Consider the following 26,206-nt stretch of genomic DNA (forward strand, 5'->3'; position numbering starts at 1 on the left):
TATATTAGTTTGCTTTTGACAACTGATTTTTCCAAACAGGCCTAGATAGAGTTGATATCGTCATTCTGGTTGTCATGCTAAGAAGAAAGAGTTTCTAAGAAGGAGGGCATACGGAAATCTATCTAAAAAGAATGTACAAAAAGGACATCGGGATGATATCTTACATGACGTCTTTAACATCGTCTTAAGCCAGATGCATCAGATCTTCAAGGGGGCAGACAGAGGCCGTATATGCAACTACTATTGTGCGAGCAGAAAGAAAGAGGATTGTGGATACGTATGATGACTAGAATATTTATATTCAGATAGGTTGTCTTGGAATTGAACTATTGATGCAAGGTGGTATATATATATCCGGGTAACAGGGTATAAAATTGATTCACCGTGGAATGCTAACTAGGCACACGAATGAGAAAATCTATATATTGTTTTTGGATGCCTTCTCCCTCTATTCTTCGATATATAACATGTATTGACGTTGTAATGTGGTATAAAGTAACGGGACTGGTCTGACAGCTAGCTGAGGCGATGGAAATGACAAGAGCGCAGGGGCAAACACTACATATAAGATTTGGGATGATTTTCCTCAAGTCTTCTTTCCCATATCAACAACAAACTTGCTCGTTTTCCCCTTAACATGCAGTGTATAGAGCCTGACTGCAGTAACGACAATCATAAGAGTCCAGCGCTCTCCCAATGCGCTCGACTGGCCGTCCACCACCTCAAGCGTGAACGCATGAGTCAGACTGGGCCAGGCCCATCCAAGAAAGGCAACAGTCTCACCGTCTTTGCCTGCTGATGGGGGCGAGGACGAAGACGCATTTTGGACGCTGCTACTGCCGCTCGGCTGAGGTGGTTGCTGGGTAGACGAGAGCCGAACCAACTTGAACCCATTTCTCTTGGCTTGGTCTTCACCCTTCTTGACTTTCCTCCATGCGAACTCCTGCCGCAGGTTCTTCTCGCCTACCTCGATGGAGAAGTGGAAGGCAATACCTTTGTTTGGACCAGGTTCGGCGCGCAGGAGTTCTGTATCCATGCGGTCGGACTTTGGGTCCGGATCAAGTGGCGGCAAGAAGACGATGCCGTCGGGATTGAATGCATGGAGGCCACGCGCCTCATCGCCGGCGGCAGCAAGGAGTGAATCCTTGCTGCTCATGCCGTTGCGCAGGAGAATTCCAGTTCTCATCCCCAGCGGAGGTTTGCCGCTGTAGCCAGTTTGCATCTCGATCAAACATAGACGGTTCTTGGCATCCTCACCCGCACAGAGATTCATTGATTTCAATTTCGTCCACTGACCATGGAGACTCACTGTTGACGGAAGCGAACCATAGCGAGATGATGTTGTGGGGCAGCTCTGCAATGCCTCTTCATAGTTGGGCGGGGCTTCAGTTTCCTGGTATTCGGGCGCCTTTTGAGTGCTTCTTTCGTCTTGGGCGCCCATGTTGATATGGATTTAGAAAAAGATGGGAAGAGAAATCGTGGGCGCTGGGCGATATTGGTGACTCTTGCCCATCGGCATTGATTTTACGGGCCTTACATAGTATAGTCCGTATAATATCCATAGTTACTCCGCCACTCCCCCGCTGCAGAATATTAATGTCTCAGTGGGTCTAACGTCAAGTTGGATTATTGATTGGTCTTGATTGGTCTTGTGTCTTGTCGAACTCAGGAAGATAAGAAGATTCTGTTCCTTTGAGCTAAATCCACTACCATTCTCTTGGCACAATAGTTCAATTTACCTGAAATTAAATCAATACCTTCCCCAAAAATTTCCCAAAAAGGCAACTTACCCTCAGCATCCTGTCCAAGACATAAGCCAGTTAGTAACAACTCTGATATAGCTCTTGGCCCTCTTTTAGCCCCCAAACCCACTCATAAATATTCATCAAACAGTAGAATTTACGGAGTGCTAACCAAAGTTTCGACTTAACGAGATTCAGTATGAAGACAACGATACTCGGCCGTTTATGCGGCCCCTTTCCTTAGCGATGCAAGACTAATGGCCTGAGCTATCATTTGGCTTAGTGCGATATTAAGGACGTTTTATTTGAGACAACACTCAGAGGTCCTATTCTGGTGCCCTGTGTATATTATTCCTTCCATTCTTAGTATTTTGGCTATTATTTAGAAGAAACGCTGATTAATATGTTGACGAGCATAAAAAAGGACATGCGAATTGCCGTATGTACGAATGTAGTTTCCTAGTCATACCTTAGCCATGTGCCTCAGCGCTGACGATAGTGGTGAAAAGTGTTGGGTAGTACGACGAACTCTCGAAGCAATATTTCAAATAAGGTCAGCGTGGCGGATTTTGCATTCGTCGTTCTGTATTTTCCTATTCGCGACTCCGTACTAAGAAACCACTTTCCATTTTATTGCCTTTTTTCGCTTTATAATTACCCTTCGAAGCCTTGGAAAGGTAACAATGCCAAGCAAGGCCGTCGGTGGAATAATCTGACGAAACTCCCCACTGATCTGGTCGTATAGATAGAACTTGCCATCAGCCTCGAACATGATTTCGCCGGCTCCAGGATCCGTGCAGGACATTATAGGGGTACATTTCCCGAGCTCCGTAGCCATCCTCCGCAACCCAGTCATTCCCGTAGTAGTGTTCTTTCGGATCCATTGTCCATCCCGTATGGGGGGAGAACTTAGCGCTTTATTAGTATCAGTTGTTGTATACAGTCGATCGCGGGACTGCTCGAGGCCACTGGGATTTTTATAGATGATGTAATATCCACATGTTCCAAGGTCAGGATCAGGTAGGTTGTAAGCTTACTGGACATTGGGCGCTCGCCATGACTAACTCTATAACAGAAACTTGGGACTGGCTCAGGGGTTTGATGCACGGAATGTCTTCAAGGTGGATAGGATACAGCTCTGAATCTGAATTTGAACCGGCTGCGAATAGCGATTAATTGGTGACTTACATATGTGGTATCAATCTAATGATTGGATAGTTGAAATCATCACGATTTTCGATCAGCTCTAGTTCAGATAGGTGTCCAAGAAAGACATTTCTTCGAAGTCGCAGATAACCTTCCTCGACAGCTAACTAAGCAGTTCTTGGTTTCACTCAATGTCTACCAAAGATGAGGAGTACATCATCATACAGAAGGCCTTTGACTCACACGTGGACATGGATATATTCAACAAGAGAACTTAATTTAGCACAGCGAACTCTCCGAATCAGAACATAGCACTTCAAATGGGATAGGATGCAGCGTCCAATTATTCTTTTTGAGGAATGGTTGTTACCCATGGTCCTTGTCACAGCACCAACTAGAACCCGCCTCAAGGTGAGAGTTCCACCTTAAAGGTACTTGTCGATCTTCCACCTCCACAATGAGATTAGACGCATGAGTGAAAATCCCCCAGACATCAGGCAGACGCGCATTAGATCGACACAACCGTGCAGCAATACCAAGTGGGGAAGAGACGAGCCGAAATTTGAGTTTGGAATTGCCCACCCATAGTATCATTGGGCATTTTAATACATGTGATATCGAGAAAGCGCGGATTTATTATCCTATGTAGGTTGTGATGCAGATCATTAGTACGCCAAGTCGGCTTCTTAAAATACAGCCCATGCTGACGTGATTAAGCCATCCATGGATGTCTGCTACCTAGGTACCTTGCTAGTTCACACTATCTCATGATTAACCGAGTGCCCGAATATCAATTTCTCCAAACTGGCCCGATTTTAAAGCGAGCTCAGATTGAAATTCTTTTGGTTTGATATAGTACCTAGGTACCTTTTAGACCACTCAATGTCTGAGTAACAATTCTAGACGGGTCCACGGGTCCACCCACGTAATGATTATATAAGCTATAACGAGAACCTCACCGATGCAGCTCAGCCAATCACACACGTCATGTGCAGATCCCCCAGAAAGTACCGAGGTCGGATGTGCGGATTAAATTAATCCGAGATATGAATTTGGACTGAAGTTTGTTGCTTTTTTGTTGGGGACTTTCTCTGCTACTACCGGATCACCCTGACTCGGTTCCTGAATGGCAGTCATCAATGCCATTGCGTCGTAGTCACACAAAGTCCAGGAGGGGATGCTTGGAGTGTAAAAGGAGACATGTCAAGGTCAGTACCAACAAGTTGACTCCCCTGAACCCAATCAGGGGTGTTGGATGTGGCTCAGGACTGTACCTGGATCATGGCTCAGGTGGCCTTTACACACGGCAGTAAACCAGTTGAGACCCATATTCTGACGCAATGCTCAGTGTGACGAGGGCACCCCAAGATGTACTCTGTGCAAGAAGCGAAAATTAGAGTGCAGATATCCCCCGCCAAGTGAAGACGAGGACAGCCCTTTGGCGTCATCCAGCACCCAGGATGAAACAGAAAGTGGGGCTGTGACCCCATCAAGGGATTTTTCACAGGCGACGCGCTTGCTTGAGACACGATTATTCCACCAGTACATGACTTCAACGTACCACACTTTGTCGCAAGACGGACTATCAGCATACCATCTCTCTATGACTATTCCTCGCATGGCCGCATCTTGTCCTTATCTGCTTGACAGCATCCACGCATTTTCAGCTTTACACTTGGCTGCGGTGGAAACTGATAATCGGGCTTCATGGCTGGATCATGCCGCGCGATATCAAAGCCAGGCATGCGCTGGACTGAGCAAGATCCTTCCGGAAATGTCGCCAAAAGATTATGAACCAGCATTTGTCTCATCCATCATCATAATGCTTTTCGCCATTGGATCTCGAGTATTGTCACTTGAAAATCAACCACTGGACCCGCTTTTGGTTGTTCTCGAGGCTCGCACGTTGATATCTGGCCCCGCCATGCTTTTTACCCGAATAAATGAAGGCGGAATTGACGCACAGCTGGACGGATGGCTGTGTGCTCCTGACACACAAGAAAGCCTCGAAAGTGAGGAACATGATGAGTACGGAACTCTTTCTCTCTGACTCATTAGTGGAGGCTGAATGATAACACGAAACAGAGGCAGCAACCCGGTCGAAAACACACGTGTATTATTCAGCCTACACAAGTATGTTCCAGTGACGAACGGAGTTACGGTGTAGGGCTTGCGAAACTGATAATCTAAGCAGAGACATAATGACGTCGCTGGCTCGGCTTCATTCGATAATTGACACAAGGGAAGGATCGGATCAACCGATCTACTCTGCCACATGGCAGCGGTTGCAGCAGGCCATCGAGCCGTGGCCAAAAATCGGACCACATGGCGGTCCCCTTGCATGGCCCTTATTTCTCTCCGACGAATTTTCCTCACTCCTGCAACATGGCGACTGGACTGCCCGAGTTCTTTTCCTGCATTATGGCATAGCTATGCGTCTCCTATGCCATCGATGGTACGTGCGCGACTGGGGCCGTCGGCTAGTATCGGCCACACTGGAACAACTGCACGAGATCCCTCCGGAGTGGGACGAGACTATCTCTTGGATAAGACGAGCCGTTGCGAGGGAGGATTAGTCACAGAAATGATAACCATGTGGGGCATTCGGGGTATGGAGTACAGGGTTCTTATAGATTGAGGTATTATGAAATTCATAACAAACCTTAGAAAACGCCAAGTAATGACGGAATCATACCCAAGGGAGATAAGAGGTTATGTTTGGACGGTATAGAATTTGATCTACTGACTCCAAAAATCCCTCGGAATTTGACAATTCCCCCGAAAAGCCATCTGGCAGCTTATCAGCGGGGTCGAAACTAGGGTTTTACACTTAAAAACACATTCACAGAGTCGATTTCACGGTCTTGGAAGATGTGGACCTTCGAAATATCCGAGCCTTGATTTCCATCCCTCAATTACCATCTCCCGATGCCGGTTGAATTTTCCGACCACCACCACCGCTGATCCTATACAGAAGCGTCCGGGGCGAACCTGAGAGGGGCTCCAATCGTGGCACGCAAAATCCCTGTCAACTGAGCCGAGATGTGGGGAAATAGATAAAGCCTATCTCTCCAAAATTTCCCCTCTCGGGGAATACTCCATGCGCCGATTGGGAGTATTAATATGGGAAGGTGCCATAGCTTGAGTTGGCCGCCCCAGGATCTTCTTCCCCTGGGACACTGGCGCAACATTCCATATCGCTGGGAAATCGTAGACAGATTCTTGTCAACATGTTGAAACCGATGAGGCTCGGAGTCTTGGTGGTTTTGTCGCTGCTCTTGATCGCAACCCATCTGCCCAGCGCAAACACCTCCCCCTTGGAGTTCTCCGAGCGAGACACGGATGAAATTGGGCCTGGGAAGCTGGGCGCTGTTGCTAGCGAAAGCTCAATCTGCTCCCGCCATGGATCTGATATTCTGAAGAAGGGCGGAAACGCTGCTGACGCTGTGAGTGTACCTATCCAGGTGGGCTCGGGGTGAATCTCTGTACTAAAAATGACATAGTTGGTTGCAACGGAATTTTGCATTGGTGTCGTGGGTGAGACTAAATTCATTCGTTCAGTGACTGTATCTGAGCATAGCTAACGGACACAGGAATGTATCACAGTGGAATCGGCGGAGGTGGCTTTATGCTGGTGAGATCGGCAAAAGGTGAATACGAGTTCATTGATTTCCGAGAGACGGCTCCAGCTGCGGCATTCGAGGATATGTACAAAAACAACGAGGATGCTTCCATCTACGGTGGACTGGCAAGGTAAGAGAAACATGCGGAGCGGATAGGAGCTAAGTTAACAGCTATACCAGTGGAGTTCCGGGCGAAGTACGAGGTCTCGAGTATCTCCACAAGAAATACGGCTCCCTTCCATGGTCGACTGTTATGCAGCCCGCTATCCGCACAGCCCGTGACGGTTTCCCTGTTACAGAAGATCTTGTCAAATACATGAAATCTTCCGTTGGCACTGGAGAGGATTTCTTGTCCAAGAACCCCACGTGGGCAATTGACTTCGCTCCGAACGGAACCAGGCTTGGGCTGGGCGATACCATTACCCGACGTCGGTTGGCGGATACCCTCGAAGCTATTGCACAGCGTGGCGCAGATGCATTCTACTCGGGCCCCATCGCGGAGGCTATGATCAACGCGGTGCAGAGCGAAAACGGCACAATGACGCTCGAGGATCTGAAAAACTACACTGTGGCTATTCGGGATATCTCTCAGATTGACTACCGTGGCTACAAGATCACGAGTACGACGGCCCCCTCAAGTGGTAGTATCGCCATGAGCATTTTGAAGATCCTCGGGACATACAAAGATTTCTTCTCGAGTGAACAGGCCGTGAATCTGAGTACCCATCGCATGGACGAGGCGATGCGATTCGGATATGGCGAGGTATGAATGACCAACTTTGTTTCACCCGTGGGCTCTGGCCGATGATCGCTTACATGAAACACAGAGATCTAAATTCGGTGACCCTCTGTTTGTTGACGGGATGGCCAAGTATGAGAAGGACATCCTGAAGCAGTCTACGATCGATGACATTCGATCTAAGATCTCGGATGCTCGAACTCAGAACGTATCTGTTTATGACCCAGCCGGGCTGGAAAGCCTGGAGACGTAGGTCCTACTTGGTGCATTATTCTCTGACATTAAGCTGACACCGTATTAGCCCTGGAACTTCCCACATTGCAGCAGCCGATCATACTGGCCTTGCAATCTCGGTAATTACTACAATCAACCTGCTCTTCGGTAGCCATGTCATGGTCCCAGAAACCGGTATCATCATGAACAACGAGATGAACGGTATGTCGAGAAAGCCAGCGCTAGGCCCTACGGTTAACTAAGATGCTCACAGATTTCTCCATTCCTGGATCATCCAACTCGTTTGGATACATTCCCTCTGTATCCAACTACGTTCGCCCTGGAAAACGCCCCCTTTCCTCCATCACGCCCGCGATAGTTGAGCGACCCAACGGCAAGCTATTTTTGATTGCAGGATCCGCAGGAGGCAGCCGTATTATCACTGCCACCGTCCAGAACATTATCAATTCCATTGATCGGGGACTCTCCGCCGCCAAAGCGTTGGCCAAACCCCGTCTGCATGATCAGTTGATGCCAAACCAGGTCAGCTTTGAATACACCTATGACAATGCAACGGTTGCCTCCATGAAAGCGCGCGGTCATAATGTAACTTGGGTTGCTCCGGGACAGAGTACTGCCCAGCTGATTCGGGTCTTGCCCAATGGAACATTTGATGCTGCTGGTGAGCCGAGACAGCTCAACTCGGGTGGGTTTTCTGTATAGAATTGGATATGGCAGGATGCCAAAGTACATACATTATCAAGTGCGCGTCAAGGTACAAAAGCATTAGATAAATCTAGCAAAAGTTCAACCCTTTCGCGATGCATCCCTTTGTTGCAGATTCTTGGCAGCTGATAGCGTTTCTTTATCGGATGGCCTGTGCTTTGCGATAGTCCCTTTTTTTGATGTAAAGAACTCCAACTCACTTGGCCTTTGTTCTCCTTTTAAGGTCCACTCTGATGTCAAGAGTTGATCTGAACTTCTCTACTTCTTAATTTTCATTTGCTGGCTTCATTGACACGACATCGCGTCACCTTGTCAAATTTACACGTGAATCTACCTCCCCGCGTTAAAGGGAGCTAGATAGCTTCCCTCGCGATTTCCCCGAGAATACGCATTTGACTGGCATAGCAGAACTTGCAGGTGAATTTTTTCCTCTTGCTTTTTGGTTGTCTTTTGGCTTGTGTTAACCAGGCATCTCTCCATCCAAGCAGTTCACATCCAACAGAACAGCTACCACGATATGTCTACAAACCCTTCCAACTTCCCCAACTTCCTACCCTAGACAACTTGCCATCAACTGTGGCACCAGGAATAAAATGACTCGACTCAGTAACATCGCCGTTGTTGTTCCTCTTCCCTCCGTCGACATAGACCCCCTCAAGGCCTTTGATGAAAACTTCTTTGACCGTGCTGTTGACAACATCCTGTCCGAGGAAGCGAGCATTGAAGAATCCCGGGACGACATGATGGACAACAATGTTGGCACCTCAAGTCCCTTTGGGTATGATGGCACATCTGACTCCTCGAAGCTCGGCGTTCGTCGTAGTGGAAGGACCGAAGCCAAGTCGCCGCATTTTTCCACACCCTCGATCTCCTCACCTACAACCACCACGGGAAAGAAACCGAAGTCAAGAACATCTTCCAGAATACGCAAGCCTTTGGCAATGGAGGATGTCAGGGGTAATGATGAGGCTCCTATGGGCATCCAAAACACCATGCAACCTCAGCATGGGGACGAAGTCATGGAAGTTGAACCTTATCCCATCCACGAAGCTGGTGATCACCCTTCTGCACTTCCAGAAGCCACCGGATCCACCAACATATCGACCGCTGAGAATGAAATGACGGCGGAAGAGAAGATCTTTGTTTCCGTGGACCCTGAAAAGCAAATGGAGGTGCTGAAGTTCGTTGTATCACACCCTTTCATGATGGAACAAGTTCAACCTGTTCGACGTTCGGCCAGAAGAGAATTCACTGGCCAAGTGCGCGGGGTCGCTGCAGAGGCTGGACTGAACGACACAGCTATCGATGCTTTGATTGACCATATTCGAAAGACCTACCTTGAGGACCGTGGAATTGTGGAAACAGAAGATGCCGGCTCTGCGTTTGGGGATGAAGTTGATGGCGATGCAGAAGCCCGCAAGAACCTGCATCGAAAGCGGCGTAAGAGCAGCTCGGCTAACGCCGAGGACAAAGAGCACAAGAAAAGCAAGAGACGTCACTCGGATAAGGCAAGGCGGCACAACCACGATGCTACGCAGTATGATGAGCGAACCAATGTTATGGAAGCTCATGTCCCGGCAAGTGTTCCTACTGGCAGCCAGGACAATCGCTGCATTGAGCCGGATGAACCGAAACTTGAAGACAATACGCCGGATCTACCCACGATGCCCACGAACATCATTCGGGGCAGTCCTGGTAGACCCATCGACCTGACTGACTCTCCTCCCTATGACGAGTTCATCCCTGAGGCTGATGCCGTTCCACCAAACGAAGGCGTTGGTGCTATCGGGGGGTTCAAGGATGTCAACGAGAGGATTAAAGAAGTTCTTTCACGTTCACCCAACGACCGGAGATATGCTATTCCCGAGAGCCCATCGCCTGAAAAAGCGGTCGAAGAAAAGCCATCGAAACGTCGTGAGTCAAGCCAAGCGTCGAAAACAGAGCGAAACAAGCGCAAGCGCGAACGGAAGAAGGCGAGCAAAAAACATCGGAGATTGGGTGAACAGAAACAGCCTCAAGACGACTCCATTGATGGAGCAGAGAAGCAGCCTCAAGCCCACTTCGTCGATGAAACAGAACAAGATCAAATTCCGCCTTCTACTCCGCGACGACCCTCTTTCGAGAGCCCCAATGGAAGCACACAGAGCTCCGGTCAGCTCCCGCTACCCGCCGACCCTTCTCTGTGGGACACGGATTTTTGAGTACCAGTGATTTGCCAGGTGTGACTCCAAGTGATGAGGTCCAGTCTAAGTATTTCTTAGGAGCCGGCAACCCTAGAGTTGGCTCAAAAAGCAAGCGGGAAAAGGCTTCCTCGCTGTACGATTTTTCTATTCCCCCCAAAACCCGACAGCTGTTGAAAGATTTGAATCTGCCCCCAGATTTCTTGTCATCGGACTCTCCCTTGAGTGATGCGCCGAGTGATTTTGATTCCGATTGGAATGATCTAGAAGATCCTCCGTCGCATATCCATATCAAGTTATCACCTCCGGAAAGCCCCTGCCTTGTCCCCCCAGTGTACAAATCCCGATCCTGAAACTCCGGTGAAATGCACCTCTTTCGTTAACCCAGAACCCCTTAAAACCCCTCAAGCCAAAGCCCTGAAGCATTCTCCTTATTTCCCACGTGTGCTTGCTGATCCTGAATCTTGCCTCCCATTTCCCCCTATCGATGCGTCTTCTTTCGGACTCATCCAGGAGCAGCTTGCACATGACCCCTTTCGTTTACTCATTGCAACCATTTTTCTCAATCGGACCCGCGGTGGCGTTGCCCTGCCAGTCTTGTTCAAGGTTTTTGAACGATACCCTACAATTGAGGCGATGGCAGAAGCAGATCTATCGGAATTTGTATCGATGATAAACTGCTTGGGCTTTCAAAACCAACGTGCAAGGAAATGTATCACATTGGCACAAACATGGCTATCAGACCCCCCGCACAAAAGCAAAAGATATCGGAAGCTCCACTACCCACGAAAACTGGACGGTCGAAATGTTGGCCGCAAAGAATGCATTGACGAAGAAGATCTACGAGTCGCATGGGAGATTGCGCACCTACCCGGAGTTGGAGCATATTCCCTTGATAGCTGGAGGATCTTCTGTCGCGATGAGTTGCGGGGGAAAGCCTCTGACTGGAAAGGGACGGATGCGACAGAGATCGGGTTCGTGCCTGAATGGAAGTGTGTCCTACCACACGACAAGGAGCTACGTGCCTATCTTACATGGATGTGGCTGAAGGAAGGGTGGGTTTGGGATTACAACACGGGTGATTTGACACTTGCCAGTGACAAGATGATGAGAGCTGCGCAGAACGGAGGGGTCGCTCGTGAAGAAGAAGGGAATTGGATACTAGAGACATCGCTTGTCAAGGCTGTGAATGGATTGCATGAATCGGATTGATTTTAAGAGCATCCATCTCTTGATGTACATGATACATAGAATACCAAGTGTTTCAATTCCACATATTGTATAAGTAGTTGCCTCAGGCAGTAGAACCTGTGTTCCCCCAGAAATTCAGCTGAGGTCTTTATATATCTCCGAATCGGATTTCAGGCTTCCATGCAGCAAAACCACGTCAGTTAAAAGAGCGGGGCCGAGATCGTTCACCGCATAATCACCATAGTGCGTTCTTTCCACTTCCAACAATTTCATGCGTCGTACCTGAATGAGATTATTCTTTTTTTTTCCTTTTCCCAAACCCGTGATCCTTCATTCCAGACCCCAGACACATACGGAATGCCGGATTGGTTCCCGCACACTGCGACGTTAACCAGTCACAACGGCAGCCCGAACTAAGCGCCAGGACATTTGGAGACAAAAATAGGATCACATTCCCCTCAGTGGCGGTGCGAGTCTAGACAGGTAACAGACGACTGACCCTTTTCGCGCGGTCCACAACTCGATTATACGGATTTCGCCATGTTTCCTGTTAGACTAAACCGCGACGATAGGAAGTCGAAGACCGTCAAGGCTACGAAGACCAAAGCAAACAAAACAAACAGAAAGACCTCAACCAAGGATCCAGAGGATCCTTCCACGGCTCGCTCATCAACTTCTAAACGCAGGTCCTCCATGCCTGGACTTGAGAGATCGGAGGCAGCCTCGTTCCTTGGATCGAGAACTAGTCTGCCGTATCCTAGTTTCTCGAAAGCTCATAGCAAGGAAGGCGTCCGAGCGAATATTCCTACACCCGACCCGACCGATTTGACACATGACGACGGCAAAGACGGTCACCGCGAGAATCACCATGCGCCTCCTAGTCCGCCCCTGACCGGCCTCGACCAAGAGTCGAGGAAGGGCAGTATCGTCAACGAGGATGAGAAGGAGGCAGACAAACCTAAAAAGAAAACGAACATTAAAATCAGAGCCTCCGAAGTCAACAGATCCTCCTCGAGTCTCCGGTCGAAACGGGATGATAGCACCAAGTCCAAGTCCAGCAATACATCACGAGCAGAGACCCCTACAAAATCGAGAACACCCAAGGATGAGAGTGAAGCTTCGCCTCGGTCATCGAGCCACAAGTCCAAGACGAAGGTTTCCGATGACAGGAAGCTGCCCAAACGGTCGAGTCGTTCAACGATGTCTGCCTCACGGTCGAACGTCACGCTTCGTGATATCGGCGTGGAGTCAGTCAACGGCTCTGACGCGACGTCTATTGCGCCTAACCAGCAGCATTCTGTGCCACGAAAACCAATGACCCCGCCTACGAAGCCTCCCTCGCGCACCCAGAACCGATCAGCCATGTCCCATCGTCACACTGCTAGTGACGAATCGATCGATTTCGTGAAACCAATGAATCCGAACTCATTTGGTGCACCCCCGCCGCCCCCACCTCCGCCCGAAATGCCTGCCACTATCCCTCGAGTCGATTACCTGCTGAAGAATGGTGGTCTGGAAAACAAGGTGTCGAGAGCACTGTTGGCTAGCCTCGGGCAGAAGGATCCATTATCGCAAGGACAACCACAGTCTCGGGCTATCGCTGGCAAAATCTTCGATCCCTATAACCGTTTACTAGATGACTACCAAAAGGTCATGAATAAGAATGGCTCTCTTGCTGTCGCAACAGGCTATCGATCTGTGGCCCGACGTTTATTGGATCGCCTCGAAGCCGTGTTCGCGCGCGACATCTCGTCCGAGCCATGTACCTGCCAGATATGCGACCAAGCGGAGCCAGACGATCGGCCGGATGGGGTGAGCTGGGGTGAGGTTTTGGAGCTCGTGTCTGGCCGCAGGGAACTTCCTATGTGGCCTCCCTTCACAATGGCACCGAGCGCCGTGGATACCGGTGCGCCCGGCGACGAGCACATTCCAATGCAGAAGCTTGACGTTGACGTTCCTGAAGAGTACCGGGAACACTTCATTCGGCAATCTCGAAAGACGAAGGTCGCTGTCGACAAATGGCTTTATGAGCAGAATGATCCAGGCACCAGCGCTCCTAACGAGGTCGACGACGAGACGTTGACCTTCGCCATGCTTACGCATCTCGAACCCTACCAGCGCTCGTTGTTCTGCTCTTTGCTCGGCATCAACTCTTCTACTCCTGTCCCACGATCCGACGACGAAAAGCCCCGACCGAAACCTTCAGCGCTTGTCTCATCGGCCTCGGCCATCCAGCGTCTTTACCGACTCTCCTCACTCCCTCGCGACCCAGAAACTGCCATGTACATGTTGAATAACCCTACTATCCACCATGTCCTCGCCACGCTTTCCGCCATCAGCGATGACGAGTGGGAAATCCTCATCTCCGGCCGCTTCGACGGATTCCTCCGCAGTGGCGCAGAAGATACAGGCCCGACCGCGAATGTCGCCGGGTCTCGCTGGGGCGGTAGTCGCTCCAATACACCCTTAGGCGGCGGTGTCTCCCGAGGACCGACACCCAACTACATGGACAGCAGCTTCCGACCCTCAAGCCAAGTCAACGGCGGACCCTCATCCCCCGCCTCGTTCGGCGGCCCGATCGCTCTAGACGAGGAAACCGAAATCGCCGCGTTAGCGGAAGTCGAACGCGACATTTTCCTCGGAATGGAAGCCCTCGAAGACGCTTTCGAAGCCCTCCACTGCAAAGCCGAAACCGTGCGGCGCGCACTGCGCGAACGCGGCGCCGGCCTCTCCGTAGCAAACCAAAGCCGCCGGGGCTCGTTCGTCGAAGCGCGGATGGGCACGCCCTTCTCGGGCGTTGGCGGATGGGAAAGCGGCGGTGAAGACGACTTCCTCGACGACGATCGTTCTCTTGCGCCCGATGACTCGGCGAGTAACATCAGCTCGAACCGGCGCCGTCGGCCCAAGAGACGCACGGAGCGACGCACGCCCGCGCCTGTCGAGGAGGAAGACGAGGAAGATGACGGTCTTGCTCGTCGGGATACGCGCAACTCTAGGCGGAGATAGTTTTGAAACAGGGATCGGAATGGAACTAATTCTTTTCGACCTTATAGCGTTGAAATTATTCGGGGCGGTTTGCTGGATAGCATGGGATATGGATATTGCTGTTGCTGCTGCAATGGGCTTGACGAACTCATGATACCCCTCCTGCTTTCTTGTCCTAGCTTTTTCTTTCTTTGTTTCTCACTTGTTCTTTTGCATCGTTTCTGCGCTTGGCCTAATGCCTCCCCCTTTTTATATTTTGCTCTTTTGATGATTTATGAATGCCATGAGCTTCCCTTCCCCCTAACGCCTGTTCGTGCGCTTAGGATATGATACAAGTTTGATTTAGCATCTCTCAGCGATGGAATTGTTAGTACTGTGCAATATAAGAGATCTGGACCTAGGTATTGCAGTGATACCTGGGAGACTACAGACAATTCCGAACAAGGATAAAACCAAGCAAGACATAGAGCAGGGGATTGGGTCCAAGTTCTTCGGGCTGTAGACGTACATTCAGCTTGTCCACAGCTCTACCTTGGCTTCCAGGTCCATTGATGGACATGGTGGTTGAGTGGCTGTGATGGAACTCTCGGTCACGCGACCATGGCTAAACCTTTAGGACGGGGGAGGTACTACTTGTAGATGGACTATGACACCACTATTCTACTATATAATACGTGAATGGCAGTACTATGGTGGGCACGTATCCTCCACCTATAGAGCTGGTGAGCGTAAAAGTGGATGCACCAACAGATATGTATCAAGGTGATATATATTCCTCAGAAGTGCGCCGTGCTGTGGTGACTTTTATATAATCTGTACTACTCAGCTCAATATTAAACATGAGAAAGGCTCAATGACAGTTGTTCTGGTTGGGATTGGCCAAATGGGCTACAGCTATGCTTGCCTACCACAGCAACCCAGCCCTGGAGGCTTTCATATCATCGGCCTGGTCGGTGTCCATCAAAGCAGCTCCCAGTTACGAAAACTACGTGTGGCCGCAATGGAAACGGGAGCACATTTTCGTTGAGTCTGACAGCAACAGCAGTCGAGGCGCACCGTGTCGCGGAAACAGCATTCCGTAGTAATCGCAAGCTCGTCCTGAGGTCACTGGCTATATCTTACGACATCATCCCAGCTGGGTGGAATTCATTCGCCAGACTCGACAGCTCGGCCCTCCGTCCGTGATGATGAGCCCGAACGTTCGCGGCAACGGCTAGTATACCCACAAACGCATACTACAGGACGTAAAGATGCGCAATATACACTACAATACCAGCATATCCATCAAATATGTGATGGGCCACGTGGTTCGGCGTCAACTGTGATAGATGCCAATAAGAAGACCACTGCTGATGGCGGTCGTCCGGCCAATATTGATAGTCACACGGAAACATCACATCCAGCTTTGGCAAGAGCACTAGGACTGATCGACGTGCGCATGATAGGATGATCATGATCTCCAGGGAGGGCGAGCCGAGCCACTAGGAGCTTTGTGCTCGTGGACAGCAGTTCCTACTACCTGCTATTGGGGAGGATCGAGCTCACACCATATGACGGATGCTGTGCGATAGCTTGCCATTGTTCTTGTGGTGGGTCGGTATAAGGGAGAAACGTGTGATTGACGTCGTGTGATGACTATCCACATGTCGAAAAATGATAGCAAGCACCGTTGTTGAATTTTGATACTATATGTGGGAATTTTCCAGAACTTGCAATTGCATACATGTACGGAGTACTCCATATTCAATCACACCTGTTTCCAATTTTGATAGTTGGAAGTGGAGGCAGCAGTGAGTGATCAGCCGCTATTTACGACTGAAAAGTAGCAGAATGGCGAAGAGCAGTCAGTCTTCATAATGTGAAGCAGTAAAACTAACCACAAAAGGCAATTGACAAGGTCGCGTTTATGCACAGTGTGTACGCCGTGCTCCGTACTCTATCTTGTGAAGACTCTGATGTGAAGCCTTTTTTGGGTTTGGCCCACAGTGGACTATGTAGGTTAGAAATCCTTCTTCACCCCTGAGGCCCATCGGGACCTCGGCATGTTTTCATATCTCGGTCTATCCCTTACCGACGGGCAATTTGCATAACGGAGTTCCACTACGATCCACTGCGGTATATACTTCACCGGTAGTACTTATGAAAGTGATATGCCGGAGTTAACCTGCCTAGGAGCATTCATATATTGCTACTGGGGTTGGTGGAGACTGCCTTGCTATTAAGGGAAGGAGACTGGGTGTGCGTCGGGAGGTATTCAGGGGATTTCCCCTTTGCATGACCTCGGGAGCATCTGTATGTTGTACAGCCGATCTTTTAATGTTATTTCAGCTTAATGAGCAGACACTATAAACATTAGTAATAATATCTTATAACATTGGAAAGATCCATGGATGACTTTATGGTAATCACATGGTACGCCCGCCTCGTATTGCTCGAGGATCTACGCAATAGTTCCTCCCGAGCACCTACCGCCACGATGGAAAACCTCCGTATATACGGGGTACAGAGCATGTTCATGCAGATCATTAGGGTCGCGGGTCGCAGAGTTTGGAGATCCTAGACGTGATCAGACGCTATTGATTACCGAAGTATCAGGGTGTCATTCGAGTGATCTTACTTTCTAGGCAAAAGGAACTCCCCCGTATTCTGCGCGCTAAAGATCGATAGGCTCAGGCTATAAGGTTATTTTCTTGGGTTCTGGGCCAAAATAGGAAATTTCACCCCGTCAGGCGCATCTCCAGATTGGACGGGCTGTGTGTATGTTTGGACGCGGCTCAGGGAAAGCGCTAGAGGCGAGTATAGACTTTTCAAATGAGTGGAATGGGACTATTGATATTTCATGACTTGTGGCAATGTTGTGGACACGGTGAACTTTGATATGGTGGGTTGCACGTGCCACTATGTGAGTGAATAGGAAGGACTCCGTACAACATACAACATGGGAAAGTGATCAACAGAATGTAATGATGATGATGATCTACCTACGGAGTACATACTGCAATGAGGCTATAACCGTGCTAGGACTCCTACCCGGTCCTGTGGGCTGCACCGGATAGCGAATCTTCAGTGGATAAGAAATTAGAGGATCATGTATCTTTTGTATGGCAACCCCATACAAAGGATACTTGATCTTTAAATTTGCTTTCCGGTCCCACCACGACCGGCTAGGTGTTGGTGGGGCCTGGCGCGACTAATAAAGAGCTTCATAACAAAGGCCAGAAAGGGGCAAAGAAAGACCCGACAAACTGCATGTACAACATAGGTAACCAAATCCTCATTCCAACAGGATATCCTATTTTCAATCTGAATGAGCTTCGAGTTGAGATAATGAGATCAATCTAGAGATATCTTACAAGCTGCTCACATATGAGCGGGGCTGCCCGCCTTAAGGAATGGGGGAGAGTGGAACTGGGCTACGTACTGAAGTCCGGCAAGTTGGATTCCGAGGAGAAGGTTAAATGGTAAATAAAAAAGAAGGTTGAGGGTAAGTTTTGATGTCGGACATTACCCCAAATTCCGTCAGAAGGCAATCGAACAAGAATCTAGTAGGGTTTTGGGGTCAAGCTTCCATCTCATTCTTCTCCGCAGGCCCCAAGACCTTGGCCTTGCCCTTGGCCTACAACAGACACACAATTTGGCACACAATTTGGCAGGGGCTTGTTAGAATTTGGATCGGCAATTGAGCGGGGCGGAGAGGAAGAAGATGTGGCAAGAACTCTGGTTGGAATGAGACATGGCGTTAAGGATGATTTTAACACACCGGCTTCCGAAATATCTGTGGAAATACACTCCGTATACTCCGTCTATGCTGCACACACGTTCAAGAACATCAACGTTGGTATTGTCTTATATTCGGGTACCTGACAGCCTCAACTGTCGGGATGTCCGGACCCCATGCAATATAAATTCGGATGCTTCCGGGTTACCCCTGACGCATACGTCTAAGACACTTCTGTTGCGTATTACGTTGTGCCAACTCGGGGCCAAGATTCCTTTGCAACGGGCCAAGCCAACTCCACGATCGCTGCGGCTCTAAACCAGACGGTGTGTAATCATCCTTTTGCTGATTTCAAGGTTTTATGTCGATCTTATCCACTAGGGGGGTAAATCTCCACTAGCCCCGTGCCGGAATCATACCGGAAATAGGCAGCTACCTTTATCCAGTTTATCCAGTTTTTCAGCAGACGTTGCAGAGTGATTGAATTGAATTGAATGAATTGAACTACGAAGTAATAAGGGGCTAAACAACCCACGTGACATCGACCACAATTCTTTTCGTGAGTACTCCGCGTATGTTGTAATCCATATGTACTCCATACAATAATGTATGACAGAGAAAATCTGTTTCGTCCCGTCTTCTCCATTAAAAACCGGAGGAGTTTCACTTATGGTTGGACGGTTAGCAGCGGATCGAAGCTTAACCTGGCCCAATGGCATGGCCAAGATGTCGAGAGTCCACAAATGTCCGCGAATGTCCAATGCCCACTATTGTTAAATAATCCTTTTGTTTGACTTTAGAACTTTCTGCTACAACAAATACGGAGTAAGACTGTTTTGTGCGGGGATTCCACTTGAAATTCTATTAGGGTCACCTGGTCACCCTACTCACATTGTGCTTTATATATTCTTTTTTTTTTAACTCGATAGTATTTGTTATTTCGCTGACCTTATATTGTAAACACCTCTACGTTTAGGAATGGCTTTTATAGAATACGATACGGTGATACTTCCAATACTTCTAACATGGAGTCCGTACTCCGTACTAAGAATACACTTGCCCCAATTCAACTTCAATCCCGCTAGTGTTCCAGAAGCCTCGCCCCTGCAGCGAACATACGGTACTAGCGATCTGAGCCCCCCTGTTAATGGGCTAATATGTACGGAGTACGCCTTGACCTTGAAACGGAGACAGAACTCGTGGGATCGGGATGGTTTTTGCGACTTCTTAGTGGTTCTGAAATTTGGGGCCTTTTTCCTATGCCCGTTTCTCAACGGTGAATGGCCTTCTTGGGTATGCTCGATGTACTTTTTTATGCAGCTAGGTAGTTCGGCTTGTCCATCGCACGGGCTAGTACCGAGTAGACCAAACTAAGCTAACCTGTACGGCTATTTTATTCGACATCTCGCCACAAACTCGTCTCCTCTTTACCCACCTGAGGGGCACATATGGCCTAAAGGTGAGCTAAATAGGGTAAGTGGAGATACAATGTGCGTTGTATACAGGGATTCGCAGCTCTAGACCTTGAATTGTTATGGAGACCGCACTTCCTCTCCCAGTCCATATTTCTCCCAGATAAATCCACATTTCACTCGAACCTGTGAATAACCCAGTTATTGGCGGAAACCCTGAACCCGTTTTAAAGTTCCATTTCCATTCTTCTGTCTATCACATTTTGAGTTCAGTCAGTCCCAGTAGTTTGGGAGCTGTTGATTTTCTTGCATGTGGCTGCCAGTTTTCATGCCTCTTCTGTGGCCTCTTCCCCTCCCCGTATTCTTTATCTTCCACTGCGGGCTCATGGCGTAGGGATTGCGTTGATTATCTTCTGCTTCTTATTCATTGGCACTCGTGTCCACCTTATATATCGACTTTTGTTGGCCTCGATCGGGTTTCTGGACAGTCACCCCCAAGAACGACGTCTTGCCTTGAATACCACCCTTTCAACCAGGGAATGATAGCAGACCCCTCAAAGTGAAAACCAACAAGACACTCCACCATGTCAGCACTCGTTCTCATGGGCTTGATGCCCAGAAACAACGAGCACTCATTGGCGCCTCGATTGATCAGCTCCGCTGAACTTGATGTCGACCCTCTCCCGGAAGCGCATCGACGAGGCCTCATAGCAATCACAATCATGGCCTTCCTGTCGCTCATTGCAACATCAATACTCCTCGGATTCATTACCTATCGACTTATTTTCTGGCGCGGCAGCTATACACGATACATCGGTTACAACCAGTATATCATTCTCATTTACAACCTTGTTCTGGCCGATTTCCAACAGTCACTTGCGTTTATTATTTGTTTACGATGGATCTTGCTAGACAAAATCAAGTCCGGCTCTGCCGCATGCTTTCTTCAAGGGCTGTGGCTGCAAATTGGAGATCCCGGCAGTGGTCTTTTCGTGCTTGCCATCGCCTTCCACACATTCCTTTTGGTCGTCTGGGGACGTAAAATGTCCTACAAGGTCTTTGTCAGTTTCGTCGTCGGCGTCTGGGGCTTCGTGGTTTTGATAGTAATCATCCCAATCGCAATGCACGGTGCCAACGTCTTCGTGCCTTCCGGGGCCTGGTGTTGGATCAGCAGTGAATACGAGACCACCCGTTTATGGACTCACTACATGTGGATTTTCATCTCCGAGTTCGGGACAGTCCTTCTCTACGCCGTGATGTACTTCCAGCTGCGTCGGCAGATCGCCGCCTCCGCCATCCTCGGCAACAGCCAGCTCGAGAGCCTCAGACGCCTGCGCCGCGTCGTAGGCTACATGACCATCTACCCAATTGTCTACATCGTCCTGTCGCTACCACTCGCCGCAGGCCGCATGGACACGGCAGCTGGCGATACACCCAGCGTTGTATTCTTCTGCATTTCTGGCGCCATCATCACCAGCTCCGGACTGGTCGATGTCATTCTGTACACCCTCACCCGCCGCAACCTGATCATCGACTCGGAACCCAGCGAGGACCGCTCCTACAACAAATTCAGCAGCAAGGGCAAGCGAGGCGAGACCAACCTCACCACCATCACGGCCGACCCCAAGCGTAAAATGGGCGGCACTTTCAACGATGACCTTGACCGCGACGGCTCAACGGATAACATCGTTTCTCCCGCACACGGCCACCACTCCACCGATCATGAAATGGCCCCGATCGGAAAGGTGTACCAAGAAACCACCATTGAGATCACGCATGAACCTGCGTATCCAGACGCAGCTAGTGAGCGCTCGAGCAAGGAGGACTTCCCCGATCGGCCACCTGCTGGATGGCGGAGATGAACTTTTCTCATGAACCTTTCCTTACACTTCTAATATTCCTGAGTCATCTGAACTGTTACCACTTGCATTTTTCCGTGGTATGATGCCCTCGATACCCCTTTTTTTGTCACTATAGTATATGTATTCCCTCCCTCACGATCTTGTCACTTCATGTCTCCTATTCACTTCTTCTTCCCCCTTTTCTTCCTCTTTTCTATATCTCTATACTTTCACCCTCAATCCTCTTCCACGGCGGAGTCTTATATGTATATACTTACAAAAAGGACGGACACGTTCCTCATGTGAACCATGCGCGGTTAGCATGTGATACTTAATGTTTTCAAATTAGAAGACCCATGACTTGGGTTCGATTGAATGAATTTCCACGTAACTTGACGCATTTGACAAAGACCCCCTCCTAATATGCTACTTGGGATGCTACTGTGCTTCAGCAGTTTTATTACCAAAGGTTCTTTTAGAAAGTACACTATATTTCAAGCATGTCATTGGGCAATCCATGTGAGACGGGTTATTCAAGGACGCTCTCCTACGTCAGTCAGACCTACGCCCACCTTCAAGCGACAAGTATATATTCAATCCTTCCGTTGGGACAATCCAAATTTCAAAATAAATCCAATTTTACATAAGCTCAGATTAACTTCAATTTGACACGTATACTTCAAGAACCAGAATACCAAAGTACCACATCTGACAATCACGCAGGAGGAAGCGCAAGCTTCCCAGAAGACCAACGCCCCTGAGTCCACACATACTCCGTAATGGCCGAGATTTCATGACCAGCCTGGAAGTAAACGCGTACATCTGGACGCGCACCATTCATCCAGCTAACGCAAGCAATCTGCGTTCCGGGGATACAGTCCGCGTGGAATTGACCTTCGGTCCAAGACTTGCCATCGTATATCATCTCGCGCATCATATTCGATGTATTGTAGAAGACGCGCATCCCGACGACTTCCGAGCTAGTCATGTAACTAGTACAGGCTATGGAGGTCCGGGGTTGGACCCTTGGGAACTTGGCGGCTCCGTCGTACCAGCCGCGTTTGCTGTCGTAGCACTTCTCTATTATGCCATGTTCCATGTGCTGGTAGTAGACACTATCAATAGATTTAGTTTATATCCTGTGAAACGATGTCTGATGGCAGTAATTACCGGATCTTCGGTTCAGATGTCTTGAACACAGTGCATGCTATGTCCGTGCCGGGCATTGCGGAACCCAGAGTTGACATTTTCTCCCAGTTTCCATTATCTATCTCCTGTGAGTAATGATAAAACACCTGTTAGCTGGTGACTTACCTTTAACTCCATACTCCTGAATCGTGTTGTCTGCCATCTGACAATAGACTCTGAGTGTCATGTCGGGTCCCTTGAGTTGGCAAGCGGCCAGCTTGGAATACGGCGCCGTCATAAAGCGCTTCTTACCAAGGGTACCCTCGTACCAACCTTTGGATTTGTCATAGGCCATATCCTTCATAGTGTTGTCGGTGGAGAGGTAGTAGACTCGGATCTAGCCGGGTCCTGTTAATCATCCTTTTGGTAGCTTTTTCTTGACAGAGCTTACGTTCTCAAGGTCACTCGAGGTGCAGGCTACAGGAGAGTACAGCTTGGCTGAAGCAATGACATTTTTCTCTGTTCCATTGCTCCATTTGTCCTCGTACCTCGACTCGCGGATCTTTCCCATGACATCTTGCATGTAAACCCGGAGGTGGCTGCTTGCATTGCAGGCTGCGATGGAAGTCCCTGGAAAATATGATATCAGTCTTGATGGACAGGAAGAGTAGTCAGGGATATTTTACATACGAAAGACTATATCGTGAGCTCCGTTGCTGGGCATGGTGGAGAATGATTTCGATACGTTAATTGGTGTTTGTTGCGTCGATAAAGATTATTTTGGATTGAGGTCGGAGGATCTGAACGGGGTTATAACGGCAAGGAGCCTTCTGTTTTGCACATCACGAGGTCACGTATCCAGTCTGGACTGGTCATAAATTCTGGAGCATTGGAAGAGCTGTGATTGTAGGAATAGGCGATGCTTTACACACGAGTAGCCAGGCATGGTGGTACATCATGCAAACAAGGACCGAGGAAGCTCGCGGATTGTCAACGCACAAGGGAACCCACAAAGTGACAAACAATTAATTTTACCGGATGGACTTACCGACATGTCCGATGGGGGACAAGTGGCCTAGGCCCTTGAGGCTCCGGGAAACGTTGAAAGTATGCATAGGCTGTGACAGGCCGTAGATTGTACTACGCTCTATATCCAATCCTCGAGTAAGGATTGCTCCGTCCAGATCAAAGCCAACGGGAATGGATTTGGAAAGTACGCAGTGCAATATTCTAGTGAGCGATAGACGTGTAGTTAGTTTTCTTGCGATTTTGATCGGACCAAGTCATTACTCCCACTGACGCGTTCATCAGACTGGCCTTAGGCCAGGACAACTTCTAGCCCCAGTGTGATATCACTCGACATTTGCAGTCAGCTCCTGCCTCGAGGAAAAACACTCGTTCAAATAAGAAGGCTTGACGTCGGCGTTCCAGCCGGATGCTTTTTGTTTCTCGTTGTCATTCCAAGTCTTGATGCGTTAGTGAATGTCCCAACGATTTCTCAATGCATATTCAATTACGCCGGTTGAAATCGCGGCAAGGGGAGAAACAAAAGGAACTTATTCTTTTTCCAGTTGACGGTTAGTACAGGGCTTGGATCTCATCGGCTCTCGCCCAACATGGAACTTTGGCGACGACGAGCCCCAACGGATCGGTCCAAGCCCCGACGCTGACACAACGGCACTGGTACCACTCTGCGCTCAATGCATAGTCGACAGAAGAGAAAACGCAACGAGAGAATTCTGCACTAGGGTCTTGATATCCGCTGTTTGTACGTCGCTGGAACCGACGGATTCCGTCATCGCGGCATGGTGGCACGAGGCACGACCATGGACCACAGAATGAGGGAAAAAAGGAGTGTAGAGCGAGCTGGCCTTTACTCCCCATAAAACAATATGCCCCCATATCACGTTCGCGGGAGGCTCCTTGTACCGGACTTCGCACCTTGGAAGTGTCCTGAACCAAGAACTTGCAGTGGAACGCACATGTCGGAATCTCGGGTCCATGATCGCCTCCTGGAGCTCGCTATAGATTCCCTACAAATCCATGAAGTGCAACCATTGAGTTTCATGATTTCAGTAAACAAAGTCAAGTCCTAAATGGTCTTGCAGACAAGACCTGCATCCAGTCTCTTGCACGTGGGCGACGACATGAATCATCGCAGACTCCACGTTCGAGACATTATTGCCGATCAACTTATGCATCCTGAGTGCTGTCCGATGGGACGCTCGTGCGTGCGTGGGTCGGAGCATCGGTTCCGGACCAGTGGTTTGGTGACCAGCACGTGCAGAAGGTCTGTCTTGAGCCAGCGATCTTCTCTAGCCCTGGCTCATGGTGCCTTCTTAACGTGCTCAGCCCACTGGCCGGGAGGGCATTCGTCGGTACCGGTGGTTGGCACGCAAAAACCGTCCAGCAAGGTCGTAAGGACGCTGTACTTCAAATCCATAATATCCATGTACTCTGCAGTCTGGTCTAAAACCGTGTAAGCAAAAGAGTAAAGACTGTGCACGTAAAGAGATTTACCTGCGCAGCACTCGCATTGCCAGGAATTCCTTGATCGACATTTTTGATGCTGAAGGCAGCGCGTCCAATGTGCTGAGAGTCTTGCTCAAGACTCCTTCCCTTTCAACTGCCTCTTTTCAGTCCGACACGTTCCTCGGCAAGGTATGTGCGATTTCTTTCGCCATATCGATCATCAGATCTAATCTGAGAGAGATGGACCACTGTAAGGATGTGATTGGTTACCCACGGGACCTTGATCTCGCCCACCACAATTAGCCGTCCACCTTCAGTCACGATGGTAAGGTGGCTGATAGGAGGCGAGCTAGGACTTACGGTCTTATCTCCACGGGCTCGCCGCGCAGCAGCGAGGTGTGGTAAAGGCGCTAAGAGCACTTTTCCGATGTCTTCTGGTATTTTCTCTCCGCGGAAGATTGCGATTTAAAGCTTGAGTGTAATTCCAGAACCGCCTCCCGCGCGCTCAATCATACTTCAAGTCGGCAAACCCGAAAGGGGGCGGTTTGTGGTGGGCGACGCGGGTAAGAATCTCTCCGACTCTCTCTTTATAGCGTCCTTGGATTCCGTGTTCGTCGCCGATAGATACGTGCTATAGGGTCTTGGGGCGTGCGTGATTGTCTGATCAGGCCATTGGCATCGAAATCAAGTGGAAATCGTTGTAGAAGCTGCTTGTTGGAGGGGTTCTTGGCCGCGACGTACACCAACTCGTTAGATGGTCGCACCCCCGGATAGGACAACCCAGGCGCCGTTCTCGTCCTCATACGACTTCTGTCCCTAGCGGGGCGCACGAGCGGGTGATCGCACTCATAGGGTCGACTCTGGGGTCGGGGTCTTCATCGCCGAGGTGTCATGTGGGCCTCTCGGACATATCGTACCGTCTCGTAGCCTTTCCTTCGAGTATAAGTATGACGAGCACATATGTTTCTCGATTGTGGGGTAGTAGTGGCATGTTTGAAAGCAAAGAGGGGAGTGGCTTCCTCCTCCTGTAGTGACTTGTGATGGAGTGAATACGCTTGTCAGTCGCTCCTGAAATATCACTGCCCTGTGG

At 49.3% G+C, this 26,206-nt stretch overlaps 9 protein-coding genes across 9 annotated transcripts; 6 read left to right on the forward strand and 3 right to left on the reverse strand.

Annotated features, from left to right (window-relative positions):
* Positions 1 to 586: 586 nt before the first annotated feature.
* Positions 587 to 1,441, reverse strand: N7519_006109 (uncharacterized protein; the record flags this gene model as incomplete). The annotated part of the gene is made up of 1 exon (XM_057292885.1): positions 587 to 1,441. The coding sequence occupies one exon, from the start codon at positions 1,439 to 1,441 to the stop codon at positions 587 to 589; it is 855 nt and encodes a 284-aa protein (XP_057147696.1).
* A 3,050-nt stretch (positions 1,442 to 4,491) lies between these two features.
* On the forward strand, positions 4,492 to 5,464 carry N7519_006110 (uncharacterized protein; the record flags this gene model as incomplete). Its single annotated transcript, XM_057292886.1, has 3 exons — positions 4,492 to 4,916; positions 4,974 to 5,021; positions 5,083 to 5,464. 3 exons carry the CDS (start codon positions 4,492 to 4,494, stop codon positions 5,462 to 5,464), a joined length of 855 nt encoding a protein of 284 aa, XP_057147697.1.
* A 654-nt stretch (positions 5,465 to 6,118) lies between these two features.
* Positions 6,119 to 8,186, forward strand: N7519_006111 (gamma-glutamyltransferase; the record flags this gene model as incomplete). The annotated part of the gene is made up of 7 exons (XM_057292887.1): positions 6,119 to 6,334; positions 6,392 to 6,425; positions 6,482 to 6,641; positions 6,692 to 7,274; positions 7,339 to 7,499; positions 7,552 to 7,685; positions 7,738 to 8,186. The coding sequence occupies 7 exons, from the start codon at positions 6,119 to 6,121 to the stop codon at positions 8,184 to 8,186; spliced, it is 1,737 nt and encodes a 578-aa protein (XP_057147698.1).
* Positions 8,187 to 8,782: 596 nt separating this feature from the next.
* N7519_006112 (putative pre-mRNA splicing factor) lies at positions 8,783 to 11,581 on the forward strand (the record flags this gene model as incomplete). The annotated part of the gene is given in 3 exon segments (XM_057292888.1): positions 8,783 to 10,340; positions 10,409 to 10,692; positions 10,703 to 11,581. The coding sequence occupies 3 exon segments, from the start codon at positions 8,783 to 8,785 to the stop codon at positions 11,579 to 11,581; spliced, it is 2,721 nt and encodes a 906-aa protein (XP_057147699.1).
* Positions 11,582 to 12,100: 519 nt separating this feature from the next.
* On the forward strand, positions 12,101 to 14,566 carry N7519_006113 (uncharacterized protein; the record flags this gene model as incomplete). Its single annotated transcript, XM_057292889.1, has 1 exon — positions 12,101 to 14,566. The coding sequence occupies one exon, from the start codon at positions 12,101 to 12,103 to the stop codon at positions 14,564 to 14,566; it is 2,466 nt and encodes an 821-aa protein (XP_057147700.1).
* An 875-nt stretch (positions 14,567 to 15,441) lies between these two features.
* Positions 15,442 to 15,762, forward strand: N7519_006114 (uncharacterized protein; the record flags this gene model as incomplete). Its single annotated transcript, XM_057292890.1, has 2 exons — positions 15,442 to 15,623; positions 15,681 to 15,762. The coding sequence occupies 2 exons, from the start codon at positions 15,442 to 15,444 to the stop codon at positions 15,760 to 15,762; spliced, it is 264 nt and encodes an 87-aa protein (XP_057147701.1).
* Positions 15,763 to 20,259: 4,497 nt separating this feature from the next.
* On the forward strand, positions 20,260 to 21,537 carry gprC (the record flags this gene model as incomplete). The annotated part of the gene is made up of 1 exon (XM_057292891.1): positions 20,260 to 21,537. The coding sequence occupies one exon, from the start codon at positions 20,260 to 20,262 to the stop codon at positions 21,535 to 21,537; it is 1,278 nt and encodes a 425-aa protein (XP_057147702.1).
* Positions 21,538 to 22,231: 694 nt separating this feature from the next.
* On the reverse strand, positions 22,232 to 23,368 carry N7519_006116 (uncharacterized protein; the record flags this gene model as incomplete). Its single annotated transcript, XM_057292892.1, has 5 exons — positions 22,232 to 22,631; positions 22,687 to 22,783; positions 22,831 to 23,041; positions 23,096 to 23,274; positions 23,335 to 23,368. 5 exons carry the CDS (start codon positions 23,366 to 23,368, stop codon positions 22,232 to 22,234), a joined length of 921 nt encoding a protein of 306 aa, XP_057147703.1.
* Positions 23,369 to 24,970: 1,602 nt separating this feature from the next.
* N7519_006117 (uncharacterized protein) lies at positions 24,971 to 25,205 on the reverse strand (the record flags this gene model as incomplete). The annotated part of the gene is made up of 2 exons (XM_057292893.1): positions 24,971 to 25,142; positions 25,165 to 25,205. The coding sequence occupies 2 exons, from the start codon at positions 25,203 to 25,205 to the stop codon at positions 24,971 to 24,973; spliced, it is 213 nt and encodes a 70-aa protein (XP_057147704.1).
* Between the last annotated feature and the right edge of the window lie 1,001 nt (positions 25,206 to 26,206).

The sequence above is a fragment of the Penicillium mononematosum genome (genome assembly GCF_028829835.1).
Source record: "Penicillium mononematosum strain IBT 11891 chromosome Unknown utg000003l:1.0-8172316.0:1.0-8177699.0, whole genome shotgun sequence".
NCBI classification, from domain to species: domain Eukaryota; kingdom Fungi; phylum Ascomycota; class Eurotiomycetes; order Eurotiales; family Aspergillaceae; genus Penicillium; species Penicillium mononematosum.